At 39.9% G+C, this 11,626-nt stretch overlaps 1 protein-coding gene across 7 annotated transcripts in view; it reads left to right on the forward strand.

Annotated features, from left to right (window-relative positions):
• The window catches only part of DIXDC1 (DIX domain containing 1), a 71,204-nt gene extending 62,759 nt beyond the window's left edge, over window positions 1-8,445 (forward strand). For 5 of the 7 annotated variants that reach the window (XM_067038932.1, XM_067038929.1, XM_067038930.1 and 2 more), the window contains 3 exons: window positions 4,707-4,812; window positions 5,751-5,859; window positions 7,415-8,125. In XM_067038932.1, the coding sequence (XP_066895033.1) occupies window positions 4,707-4,812; window positions 5,751-5,859; window positions 7,415-7,495 (296 nt within the window). In that variant the 3' untranslated portion in view covers window positions 7,496-8,125. Of the gene's footprint in view, window positions 1-4,706; window positions 4,813-5,750; window positions 5,860-7,414 lie in introns of all 7 variants that reach the window. The other 2 variants (XM_067038931.1, XM_059069471.2) reach the window with 2 other exon arrangements.
• Window positions 8,446-11,626: the final 3,181 nt, after the last annotated feature.

The raw sequence follows: 11,626 nt of genomic DNA on the forward strand, positions 1-11,626 counted from the left end.
CAGACCTTTTCTGAGCTTCAGGGCTATATTTTTGAATGCCAACTGGATATCTCTGTAGGTTGAAGGCACTTGAAACTCATGTGCAAAACTGGACACAAAACAATAGAGTGGGAAAAAGATGGAGCATAGAATCAAACAGATCTGGGATGCACTTGTAGCTATCAGCAGAGTATATCATGGGCAAGAGTATTATTAATGTTGTATTTTAGTTTTCACATTTATGTAATGGAGATAATCGTGAAGGATTATGAGCATTAAGTACAATATTATATGCAAATAATCTGGTGTTGCATGTGGCATGTGAGATATGCAAGGCTATGCTCTTTCTCCTTTTCACTACAGTCAAATCTCCTAAAAGAGTAATCTTCTCTCTGAACCCACTTCCTGTCTTGCCATTTACTGTTAAGGAAAAACAACAACAATAATTATTTAAAAAGTAATACAGTAGACTAGTGGAATAGAATTGAGAGTTCAGGTAAAACCCATACATCTATGATCATTTGACCAGCAAATAGTATCTTCAGTAAATAGTGTTGGGACAACTGATATCCACATGCAAAAGAATAGAGTTGGACCCCTACCTCACACCATGTACAAAAATTAACTCAAAGTGCATTATTGACCTAAATATAAGAGTTAAAACTATGAAATTCTCAGAAGAAAACACAGGGGGGAATATTCATGACCTTGAATTCTTAGACACCAAAAACATGAAAAAAATAGAAAAATTGGACTTCATCAAAACTGAAAACTATTTTGCATCAAAGGACATTAACAAGAAAGTGAAAAGACAACCAGAATAGGAGAAAATATTTGAAAATCATATATCTGATAAGGGCCTGGGATGAACAATATATAAAGAACTCTTACAGCTTAATAACAAAAGACAGAAAAATCTGATAACAAATGGGCAAAGGACTTGAATAGACATTTCCCTAAAGAAGATAAATAATTGACCAATAAGCACATGAAAATATGCTTAAAATCATTATGGAAATTATTAGGAAAATTATTAGGGAAATGCAAACCAAAACTAGTGAGATACCATTTCATGCCTAGTAGGTGGTTCCAAAAAAAATGGAAAATAACAATTGTTGGTAAGGATGTGGAGAAATTGGAACCCTTATACATTGCTGGTGGGGATGTAAAATGGTACAGCCACTGTACAAAACACTTTGGTGGCTCTTCAAAGAGTTAAACATAGAATTACTATATGACCTAGCAGTTCCATTCCTAGGTATATACCCAAAAGAATTAAAAGCAAGTGTTCAAAAAAGAAAACTTGTACACATATGTTCATAGCTGAATTATTCACAATAGCTAAAAGGTGGAAGCAAGCCAAATGTCCATCAGTTGATGAGTGGATAAACAATTTCTTATATACGCATACAATGGAATATTATTCAGCCATAAAAAGGAATGAAGTACTGATACCTGGTACAACATGGATGAACCTTGAAAATGTTAAGTGAAAGATGCCAGACACAAAAGGGCACGATTTGGATGGAACTTTTTATATGAAATGTCCAGAATAGGCAAATCCATAGAGACAGAAAGTAGAGTAGATTAGACAGATGTCAGGATTAGGAAGGGAGTGACTGTTTAATGGGTACAGGATTTCTTTTAAGGATAATGAAAATGTTCTGGAACTAGATAGTGATGATTACACCACACTGTGAATGTACTAAATGCCACTGAATTGTACACTTTAAATGGTTAAAGTGGTGAGTTTTGTGTTATGTGAATTTTACCTCAATTTTTAAAAAGTGAATTTTAAAAAAGACCTGGAAGGAGCCTTGTTCCTATGCTAACAGAAAGAAAAAGTTGAATAGTCCAAAATACCATAACTTTCTTGAATCCATCAGAGAGATGATATCAGAAGGAGGCTAATTAGCCAGAAATGTAAACAGGTCCCTCAATGGACAGATAGGATACAGCACTTGCTCACTTGTGGCAGAGCATGGGAGGAAGATGGGACCACCATACAAACAGCTAAGATTTTAATGAATTGTGAAAGGCTGAGCAGAGAGTATAGGAACCCTGGGGGCTATGAATGCAAGAACAGTTTGCACCTACTTGCTGACTCTTCCATCGACTTCCATTTGGGTGCTTATGACAAGGATTTGTTGTGGGAACGGTCTAGAGAAAACCTGTTTTGGTGGTGGAGGCACAGAGGAGGGGAGCATCTGTCACTGCTGAAAAAATGTGAAGCCCCATCTGGACCTTTACCCCTTAAAGAACAAAAGTCTTAAGCCACTAAGAAAGGGCAGCAAATTCTGTTGCCCCTCCCTCCCTTTCCTAGGCAAAGGTGAAGACCTATTTCAGCTAGGGGGAAGAAAAAAAGGATGAAAGCACTCTCTCTACCCCGGGGGGGGGGGGGGTGGCAGGAAACTGTATTGGGCTCAGATCACTAGCGGTGGCCTACCACTGGGGAAACAGTAGGATCACTGATAAAGCCCCACCCTCAAGACTGAGGTTGGATCATGACAACAGAGAAGCCCCCTTCATCCCTTACCACCAGATGAGCAAGTACGGTGTAAGAAGCAATAGCAGTCTGCCTCTGTGGGAGGGGCACACATGGGAAGGGACTGATTCTGAGGCACAGGCAAAGAAGTAAAGTCTAAAGTTGAGGGTGGAGCAGGAACGTTGAGGAAAAACCCTCCCGCAAACCAGCTGCCTTCCTAAACATAACCCTAGAGAAATTTGAAGGTGATGGCACACTGAAAGAAACCTTAACAAAAATCCCAATCCCAGCTCAATTCCTGACTAGATTGGCTCAGCTGTCCCCACCAATGGCCGGGAAGTACAAGCCGTGTGCCCATTTCTAGACATAAACCTTTTTTACCTTAGTCTCTGCTGTCTTACACATGATGTCTGATAGTCAATAAAAAATTATGAGGCATCCACAGAAGCAAGAAAAATATAAGCCACTGTCAAGAGTCAATAAGTGTCTATTCAAGAGTAGACTCAGGGCTGGGCTTCCCTGGTGGCGCAGTGGTTGAGAGTCCGCCTGCCGATGCAGGGGACACAGGTTCGTGCCCCGGTCTGGGAGGATCCCACATGCCGCGGAGTGGCTGGGCCCGTGAGCCATGGCCGCTGAGCCTGCACGTCCGGAGCCTGTGCTCCACAACGGGAGAGGCCACAGCAGTGAGAGGCCTGCGTACTGCAAAAAAAAAAAAAAAAAAAAAAAAAGCCAGTGTGTGCCAAGCCCTGTTCTAGGTGCTGGAGTCAAAGGAACATCGTGGCATGTAGGTTTCAATAATTGACATTCTTTGAAAAAAATTCTGAAAACTGATTGATTGCTGTGCAAAGAATGTTCCCTTGTCTTTCTCTCCTGTACTTTTCATCCCTCCTACTTCCTTATTTTAAACCCCTTCCTAGGGAGTTCCCTGGTGGTCCAGTGGTTAAGACTCCACGCTTTCAGTGCCAAGGGCCCTGTTTTGATCCCTGTTTGGGGAACTAAGATCCCACAAGCTGCGCTGTGTGGCCAAAAAATCAAAAACAAAAACCAAAAAACCCCTTCCTAGAACTGCTCTCTGGTGGCTGCCTGTTTGATTGGGATCAATGCCTAGAATAAATGAAGAAAACGTGTAGCTGGAATTGCAGGAGATATTTTAATAAAAGTTTAATTATTGCTTTTAGTCCTTGTGATAAAAGTTTTTAATTGGTCTTTTCTTCTGTTCTCTTAAAGTCATAATCACAAATAACTCATTGATTAAATTTTTCCTTAAGTACCTATACAAAGAATAGAGACAAGATATGGATTAAGAAATCTGAGTTAAAAACCCCAGGGACCGGGCTTCCCTGGTGGTGCCGTGGTGAAGAATCCGCCTGCCGGTGCAGGGGACACAGGTTTGAGTCCTGGTTGGGGAAGATCCCAGATGCCGCGGAGCAACTAAGCCCGGGCGCCACAACTACTAAGCCTGTGCTCTGGAGCCCGCGAGCCACAACTACTGAGCCTGCAAGCCTAGAGCCCATGCTCCACAACAAAAGAAGCCATTCCAATGAGAAGTCCACATATGACAACTAAGAGTAGCCCCCGTTCACCGCAACTAGAGAAAGCCTGTACGCAGCAATGAAGACCCAACGCAGCCAAAAATAAATGAATTTATTTTAAAAAAAACAACAAACCACAGGGACCAACACATATAGATCCTATGTAGCTAAGGGATAAAAGTAGACTTTTTGCCTTTTAGACTGGAAATATAAGGCCTCTTGGAATCTGAGTTTCTACGGTTACTTTGCTTCTACGTTTCTTGTTCCTAATCATTTGTCTTTTCGTGAAGTGCATGTGCATTCTCTACCACTGACCTCCGCAGTCTAAATGCTGGCAGTGTCTGCAGATCCTGCTGTGTGTCCATTCTGCCCTAGCTGAAATCTTGCCTGGCTTCTCTGACCTCTTTTGACTTATGGCAACAGTGCCTGTCAGAACAGTTGCTGTTCCCCTGCTAGAATCACCTGGGATGGATGAGAAATGATGGTCCTTGTGATAGCATCCATGTGCAAAGCACCTCTTGTCTTAGTGGCCCCAGTGGTGACTTCCTGTGGGTCACACACCCTGTGGACAAGGTGTTTGGCAAGAGTGTGAAAACTGTGCTATGACCTCAGGCAGCTTCATTCTCCTGGGACATTTTGAATAACTAGAAATGATGGGTTGTTGGAAGCAAATTGAATGTTCTGACCACAAAGTCTCTCTCTGATTGCAGAGTTGCCTCACTCACAGAGCTCTCCAGCTGTCAGCAGCACCTGCACGAAGGTGCTCTATTTCACTGACCGATCACTTACGCCCTTCATGGTCAATATACCAAAGAGGTGAGATTCTGGGATCATTATTTCTCCTTTAAAAAGGACAGGAAGGCAGAATCAGTAGTTACTGCCCATCTAACCAGCTGTAAGGTGTTTGAGAAGCAGTGTAGTGAGAAGGGCACAGGAGATAGAGATTCAAGTTCTAGTTTCACCACTAACCAGTGGCATTACAAGGTATAGACACAATAATAGTGCTTCCAATCCTGATATGCAAAGATGCTCCAAGTTAGGAATAACAGTTTTTTAAGTGTTCAAAATAGCTTCTGCTGATAGCTTTGGATTACAGCCTGGCATTCCAGGGCTACTTATTACTCATTGATCTTTGTTACTATTTGATGACTGCAGCTAACCTATAGAGAATTCATGTTAAAAACCTTCAAACACTCAGTTAATATACTCCCTTCTAAGGTAAATGGCTTTGAAATAAAGATTTTTAAACTCTGGAACCAACTGCTGAGAGAGGTGGTAAGATTTCCCTTTCCTAAAGAGTCTTGCTTGGTTTGTGTTAGAGGGGAGCTTTCTGAAGTAAAGATGGTGATACTTGATTTAATTCTACCAGCCTATAGAAGTGGAATTGTTGCAAAGAAGGAAATCAGGAGAACTTAGACATATTGATAGTTTAACAAATTAGATTTCAGAGACTTTGTGTCTTATTTTCAGAGTAAAACAGAAAAAAAAGTAATTTGGCTGCTGCCAAAGCAATAAATCTATTTTAAATTCTCAGATCAACCCATTTGTAATGCCATTTTCATTCCCTAATAGTGACTGGTTCCCTAACTTCTGCTGTTTCAGAATCGTCTGGGTTATCAAGAGTGGTGACCTAACAAGGCCATGCTGTTTCTGCCTCCAGAGACTTTGGCAGGGGCCTGGATTTAAAGCTAACATCTTATCTTTCCAACCTACTGATAAACAGTCTATTTTAGTGTTCTCTCTTTTTGTTGCAGGTTGGGGGAGGTGACACTGAAGGATTTTAAAGCAGCTATTGACCGGGAGGGAAATCATCGGTATCACTTCAAAGCACTGGATCCTGAGTTTGGCACTGTCAAGGAGGAGGTACCGAATCCACAAGGAGTCTGGGTGGTATTGTTGGTTGTTCTTGAACCCCAAAGACTTCTACTCAAGGACTAGTACCCAGAAGTACCTCAGTTCCCTAACCAGGTCAGAGGAGTTTCCCAGTGCCGCCGACCAGTTGATTACTCTAGACTGAGAAGGTTCAGGGAATGGCCCAAGAAGTTGCTATCTTCTTTAGTTCAAGGTCTTAATCACTCTGGTCAAACTTGGATAGAATTTTTATTTTAAAAAGGAAAAAGTTTTGTTAGGGAAAATAAAGAACTTACATTGAACAAATGCTTGGCTTTGGAGTCTCTTTCCTATCTGTAACCAAACCTTAGAAAACTTTCTGCTTCCTGTGTAGAGCAAAGTAAACAAACTGGCATGAATATATGAAACTGTATGTTGTGGTGGTAGTTTCTCATATAATGAAAATGAGGAAATTCTGAAAAGTCATCTATGCTTATTCTCAACTCCTTGACTATTTTTTTTTCTATTTTCTTAGCTTACACTTCTCTTTATAATATATCTGCCAAAACCAGACTTTTTTTGAAAGAGAGTTTTGAGTCATGATGTATTACAAGTGCTCTCATAGTGGTTACAGAATGAAAAAGGTTGGAAAAGCCAATACTTTATTTTGTAAAGATTTCCTGGACTTCCGTGGCAGCCCAGTTGTTAAGACTCCTCACTTCCACTGCAGGGGCCACAGGTTCAATCCCTGGTCGGGGAACTAAGATCCTGCACGCTGCGTGGTGCAACCAAAAAAAAAAAAAAAAAGATTTTCTCACTGAAATGTTTTAATAACCCTTTCTATTTATTAGTGGCTTAGGAAATGAATTGAACGAATGAATGAAAAGAACTGCATGCACACGTGTTAAGATTGGTCTTCGTTCTAACCCTTTCTTTACAATGCTTCCGGCCAAAATTTTCTCCTTTCTCATTTTTTAAATGCTTATAGTACTGCTTTCTTTTGAGAAGCCCAGAGTGCTCTATTAGTAATTTATTAATTCTTATAAATCTCTATGAGCAAAGCAGTACTAGAGGGATGCTTTTACCATTTCATAGATGTGGAACTAAGGATATATAAGGCATATATATATATATATATATATATATATACACATATATACACACATACAGTGTTGACCTTTGAACAGTATGAGTTTGAACTGCATGGATCCACTTATATACAGACGCTTTTCAATAAATACCTACTACAGTATTACACAGTCAGCAGCTGGTTGAATCTGAGGATGCAGAACCGTGGATATGGAAGGCCGACCGTGAAGTTATATGTGGATTTCTGATGGCACAGGGCCAGGGCAGGTAGGGGGGTGGGCAGTGTCTCTAACTGCTGTGTTATTCAAAGGTCAACTATATGTATATTTTTTACCAGTTATAACTTTAGGGACAAATCCAAAGGGACATAGGCTCTAACTCAAGGCTTTCCTCTATACTTTTTTATCCTTTATGTCTGAGATCTTTTTATTAACCACCGATGTTTAGTGAGACTCCCTATCTTATAATTTTTTCATGGTGGCTTTTTTTCTTTCTCTAGGTTTTCCACGATGATGATGCCATCCCTGGATGGGAAGGGAAAATTGTAGCCTGGGTGGAAGAAGACCATGGAGAGAATTAATGCTGAGTATTAGATTGAGGGCTTGTGGAACTTGGCAGTCCCTGGCTGCTTCACTCAGGAGAGAGGACGAAAACCAGAATACACTAAGAAGTTTTTAGTTTGTGCTGCCAAAACAGAAGCTTCTCCAAGTGTGACAGCCATAGGCCAGTCCTGTTTCTGTGCCTGGCACGTGTGGTACTTAAAGTCCCTGTCCAAAAGTAGACCATGGGTTCTTGTGGAGTTCCTTGTCCGTGGGAACACAGTGTTTTATTCTACTCTGAGGACAACAAACCGAAGGCCTTAACCAATGGGGATGGATGATCCCACTCCTATATGGGCATGGCTGCTATTATCTGGAACCTGGGAACTGGATGTATCACTCCTGTGTGTTACAGTTTTATTTTAATTGGCCTCAGTGGTTGCAGCAATCAGAGTACCAGCATTTGTACTCACAGACAAGGTGAAGGTACCAGCTATTTTGCTTCTTTGCAGCTAGTGCAAACCAAGAATAACTCTTAAGGTGGTACCAAAGATGAAAGCCCACTCTTCAGGAATTTTTTGGACTGGACATGGATGGTGCTGAATTGTTGAATGGATTGAAAAAGGGCTGCCCATATTGTGCTATATACTACGCTAAAACCATAGTTAAGTAAGACCTTGGGCTGCCTCTTGTGTCTTAACTGGTTTTGCAACTTGTTCTTTAGCCCACAGAGGGCATATTTCATGTACTGCTCATCATTTTCTCTGGGGACTCTTTAACGTTAGAGCCATTTTTTCCCCTTCCAACTGATGAACTTTGTGTTTGAAAGGAATAAGGAGTGAAAGTCTCCTTTCAAATCCAGGCGGGTATGGAAAGGTGCTGCTACCCATGTCTTCTTGACTTTCTTTCTCTCGTGACTTTCTTTAGCTCATGGCATCTCCTTTGCAGTCAAAAGGAAACAGACCATTAGTTTCAGTATTTGTGATTTATAAGTACTGAGCATGAGTTACTGGTCTACCCATCTTCATTTCAAGGCCAGAGTTATTTTCTATTATATATTTAGTCTAGGCTGATCCGTTGGCCACAAAAGAAACCATAGGGGCATGAAGCATGAGTTGTGAATGGCAGGGTTGATTCTGGGTGATAACACCTAGAATCCTTTCTCATGTGCAACACTGTCAAGTGTAGAAGCTAAAAGATTTAAAGGGAGATTTAAATCAGAGATTACTTTATATCTTGAGTTTTCTCATTCATTCACCAAGCACCATCAACCAATCAGATATATACATATATATCAGTCTCTCTGCCTGTGATCACCAGTGTACACTGCCAACCAGAAGAGTCAGACAGATCAGCTGTGGGTTCTTGACCTGTCTGTCTCTAGTTCCTCTCCCCTTTTCAGCCATTTCAACAGACGACTGATCGGAGCTCTGAGATGACATTTTGTTGTTTTATATAGATGTGTCTTTAAGTTCATGTTTGGAGAATTCTTTTCTACTCATTTGCTTTTTGTCCAAGAACCATGTCTATTTTTATAACTTGAGCGAGAGTTCTGTATATTCTCACATTCTGTATACTATATCCATTTTCTAGAGAACCCAGTTGCTTTTATACAGGCTCTTCTCTTCTTACCAGCCCTTGTGGTTTCAGAACAAGCTTTATTTTATTACAAGTATACTAATGACAGATTACTCCTGTTCCAATTCTACCAGCCATTTTAGTTATGGAGTTAGTTTTATGGAACCTATTTGATGGCTCCTCTAGCTGACAGAAGGAACTCAAAAGACACCTGATGTCGTTCGTGTAAGTTTACCTGGTCTCCTCCTACTGAAGAGTGATTTCTCATCAGAAATGACTGGGGGGCTTCCCTGGTGGCGCAGTGGTTGGGAGTCCGCCTGCCGATGCGGGAGACGCGGGTTCGTGCCCCGGTCCGGGAGGATCCCACGTGCCGCGGAGCGGCTGAGCTCGTGAGCCGTGGCCGCTGCGCCTGCGCGTCCGGAGCCTGTGCTCCGCAATGGGGGAGGCCACGACAGTGAGGGGCCCGAATACCGCAAAAAAAAAAAAAAAAAAAAAAAAAAAAAAAAAAAAAAAGAAATGACTGGGAAAATTTGGGAAAGTCATTTACCAGCAAGAATAATTCATTATGAAAGCAAACAGAAGAAAACAGTATATTCTCCATTCCCCGCCCAGGAAGTCTGGAGAAGTCCTCATGTCACCAGTTTCTCTGTTGCATGAATTTTAGTGTTTTGCTATAAGACAGCATGATGGTTATCAGGCCAAAATTTGTTATTGTATTTTCAGTACAATTTATCCTGAACGTCTGTCGCTTAAATCAGTTTTACTTGTCAGTTTTCTTTCAGCAAACATTCTTACTATTATGTAGAATTTAACTTTTCAGAGAAAATTAATTCAGAGAAAATTTTCAGAGTCCTCTACCTTCTTTGTCTTTTGGGAAAGGAGCTGCATGGCCTTAGTGCCTCCATAGAAAGCTTAAGTTGAATTAATAGCTCATTAATCTCATATGCCACGGGTGATACCTAAGCACCCCCATTACAGGATGGCACACCAGAGTGTTTGTATAAAATGTGTTGGTAATCCTCATTCCAGTTTCTAAACAGAGGAGCCTTCTAGGGGGAGTGCATTGATTCATTCCAGTTTGAATTGTCTCCTATTTGATACACTAAGAGGCCTTTTGACTTATTCAGAGTATTACCCCCTACTGGCATTTGTGTGGGATAGTCCATCCTGCTACTGCTGAAGTTCCCTTTCTTTGAGAAAACTAAGGAACTAGAATGTTTAGAGTTCATTAAATAATCTCTAAACCTGATTTAAAAAATGACCCTCTCATAAAAACTAAGTAAAAAGCTCAATTCCTTAAACAGTCTTCATTTAAAAACTGAAGACTGTTCTCACTCAGTTAACTAAAGTAGCTGGAATTGGAACACTTTACAATTTCTACCTAAAGAATTTAGGTTAAACTTACTTGGTAATATCAATGCTGCTTACTGACCAACTTTCCAGCTCTTTTTGACCAGGATGGTTGTAAATTAAGGAAAATATCTTTATACTGTGTATTCAATCCAAGAGGACTCTAATTACTTAAAATCATTTAGGTCATCATAATAACAATTTTCATTTTTTCCATAAAATAAGCATTATGATTGCACACTCCTATTGTCTGAATTTATGTAAGAGGTATAGCTTGCTTAAAATATATATGTAAAGTTATATTTTCTTAGAAACATGGATGTTTGCAACCATTGCTTTCAAAGAGATTATTACCATGTATTCTCTCTGTTTTACGTTTTCATGAAGATTATGTTATACCAGAGGCTTCTGATTATCAAAGTGATAACCAGTTTTAACTGTCTGTATGTACCAGATTTGTGACCTAATTTTTAAAAAACCCAGAAACAAACTATGAATAAAATGGAGTTTACAAACTAAATACCATTAATAATTTTCACTTGTGTTTACTGACTGAAATTAATCAAGACAGCCATTTACATTTAGTGAAAGTAAATTTCCTCAAGTGATCTCCCTGGCAGCATGTTTACTCATTACTCGGGGAGTAATAGGATTACCTGGAGAGATAAGGATTACTTTATTGCTACAGATATTACTATTGGTATTTCTAATGTAAGTGCAAAATATCAATGTTATATTATCAAAGAAAATTCATTTATGTAGCACTTCTTTTGACATTATATATAAATGTGCAAACAAGTAAGAACCCAAGACTCTAAACTGTATGACAAAACAGTCTCTAATGCAAAAGCAAGAAACATTAACAAGAGGCTTTCAGGAATGTGTATTTAAAAGAACCAGAACTTCCAAATTAATTTGGAAGATGCCTTCCTAAAACTTAGCCTTCATTTATCACTTTAAATGTTTTATATAGCTAAATCTTTAGCCCTGGGTGCTTTCACTTGCCTTCCAATTACATATTTTCAGCTATTAATTACAAGCCATTTTAATTGGGTTATTCCATCATTATGTTAAAATTAAACATGTAAAGAACTTTCACTACCAACTAATTCCTCTTTACATCTAACGCATTCTGTATCAGTTGTATCATTCTACAAGTCTCAGGACTGATTTGACAAACCTAATTATTCCTAGCTTACCTCTGGGGTAAACTTACCACTCCTAGACTGTTTGACCTGTGCCCT

Source organism: Kogia breviceps, chromosome 7, assembly GCF_026419965.1.
Source record: "Kogia breviceps isolate mKogBre1 chromosome 7, mKogBre1 haplotype 1, whole genome shotgun sequence".
Classification (NCBI taxonomy): Eukaryota; Metazoa; Chordata; class Mammalia; order Artiodactyla; family Physeteridae; genus Kogia; species Kogia breviceps.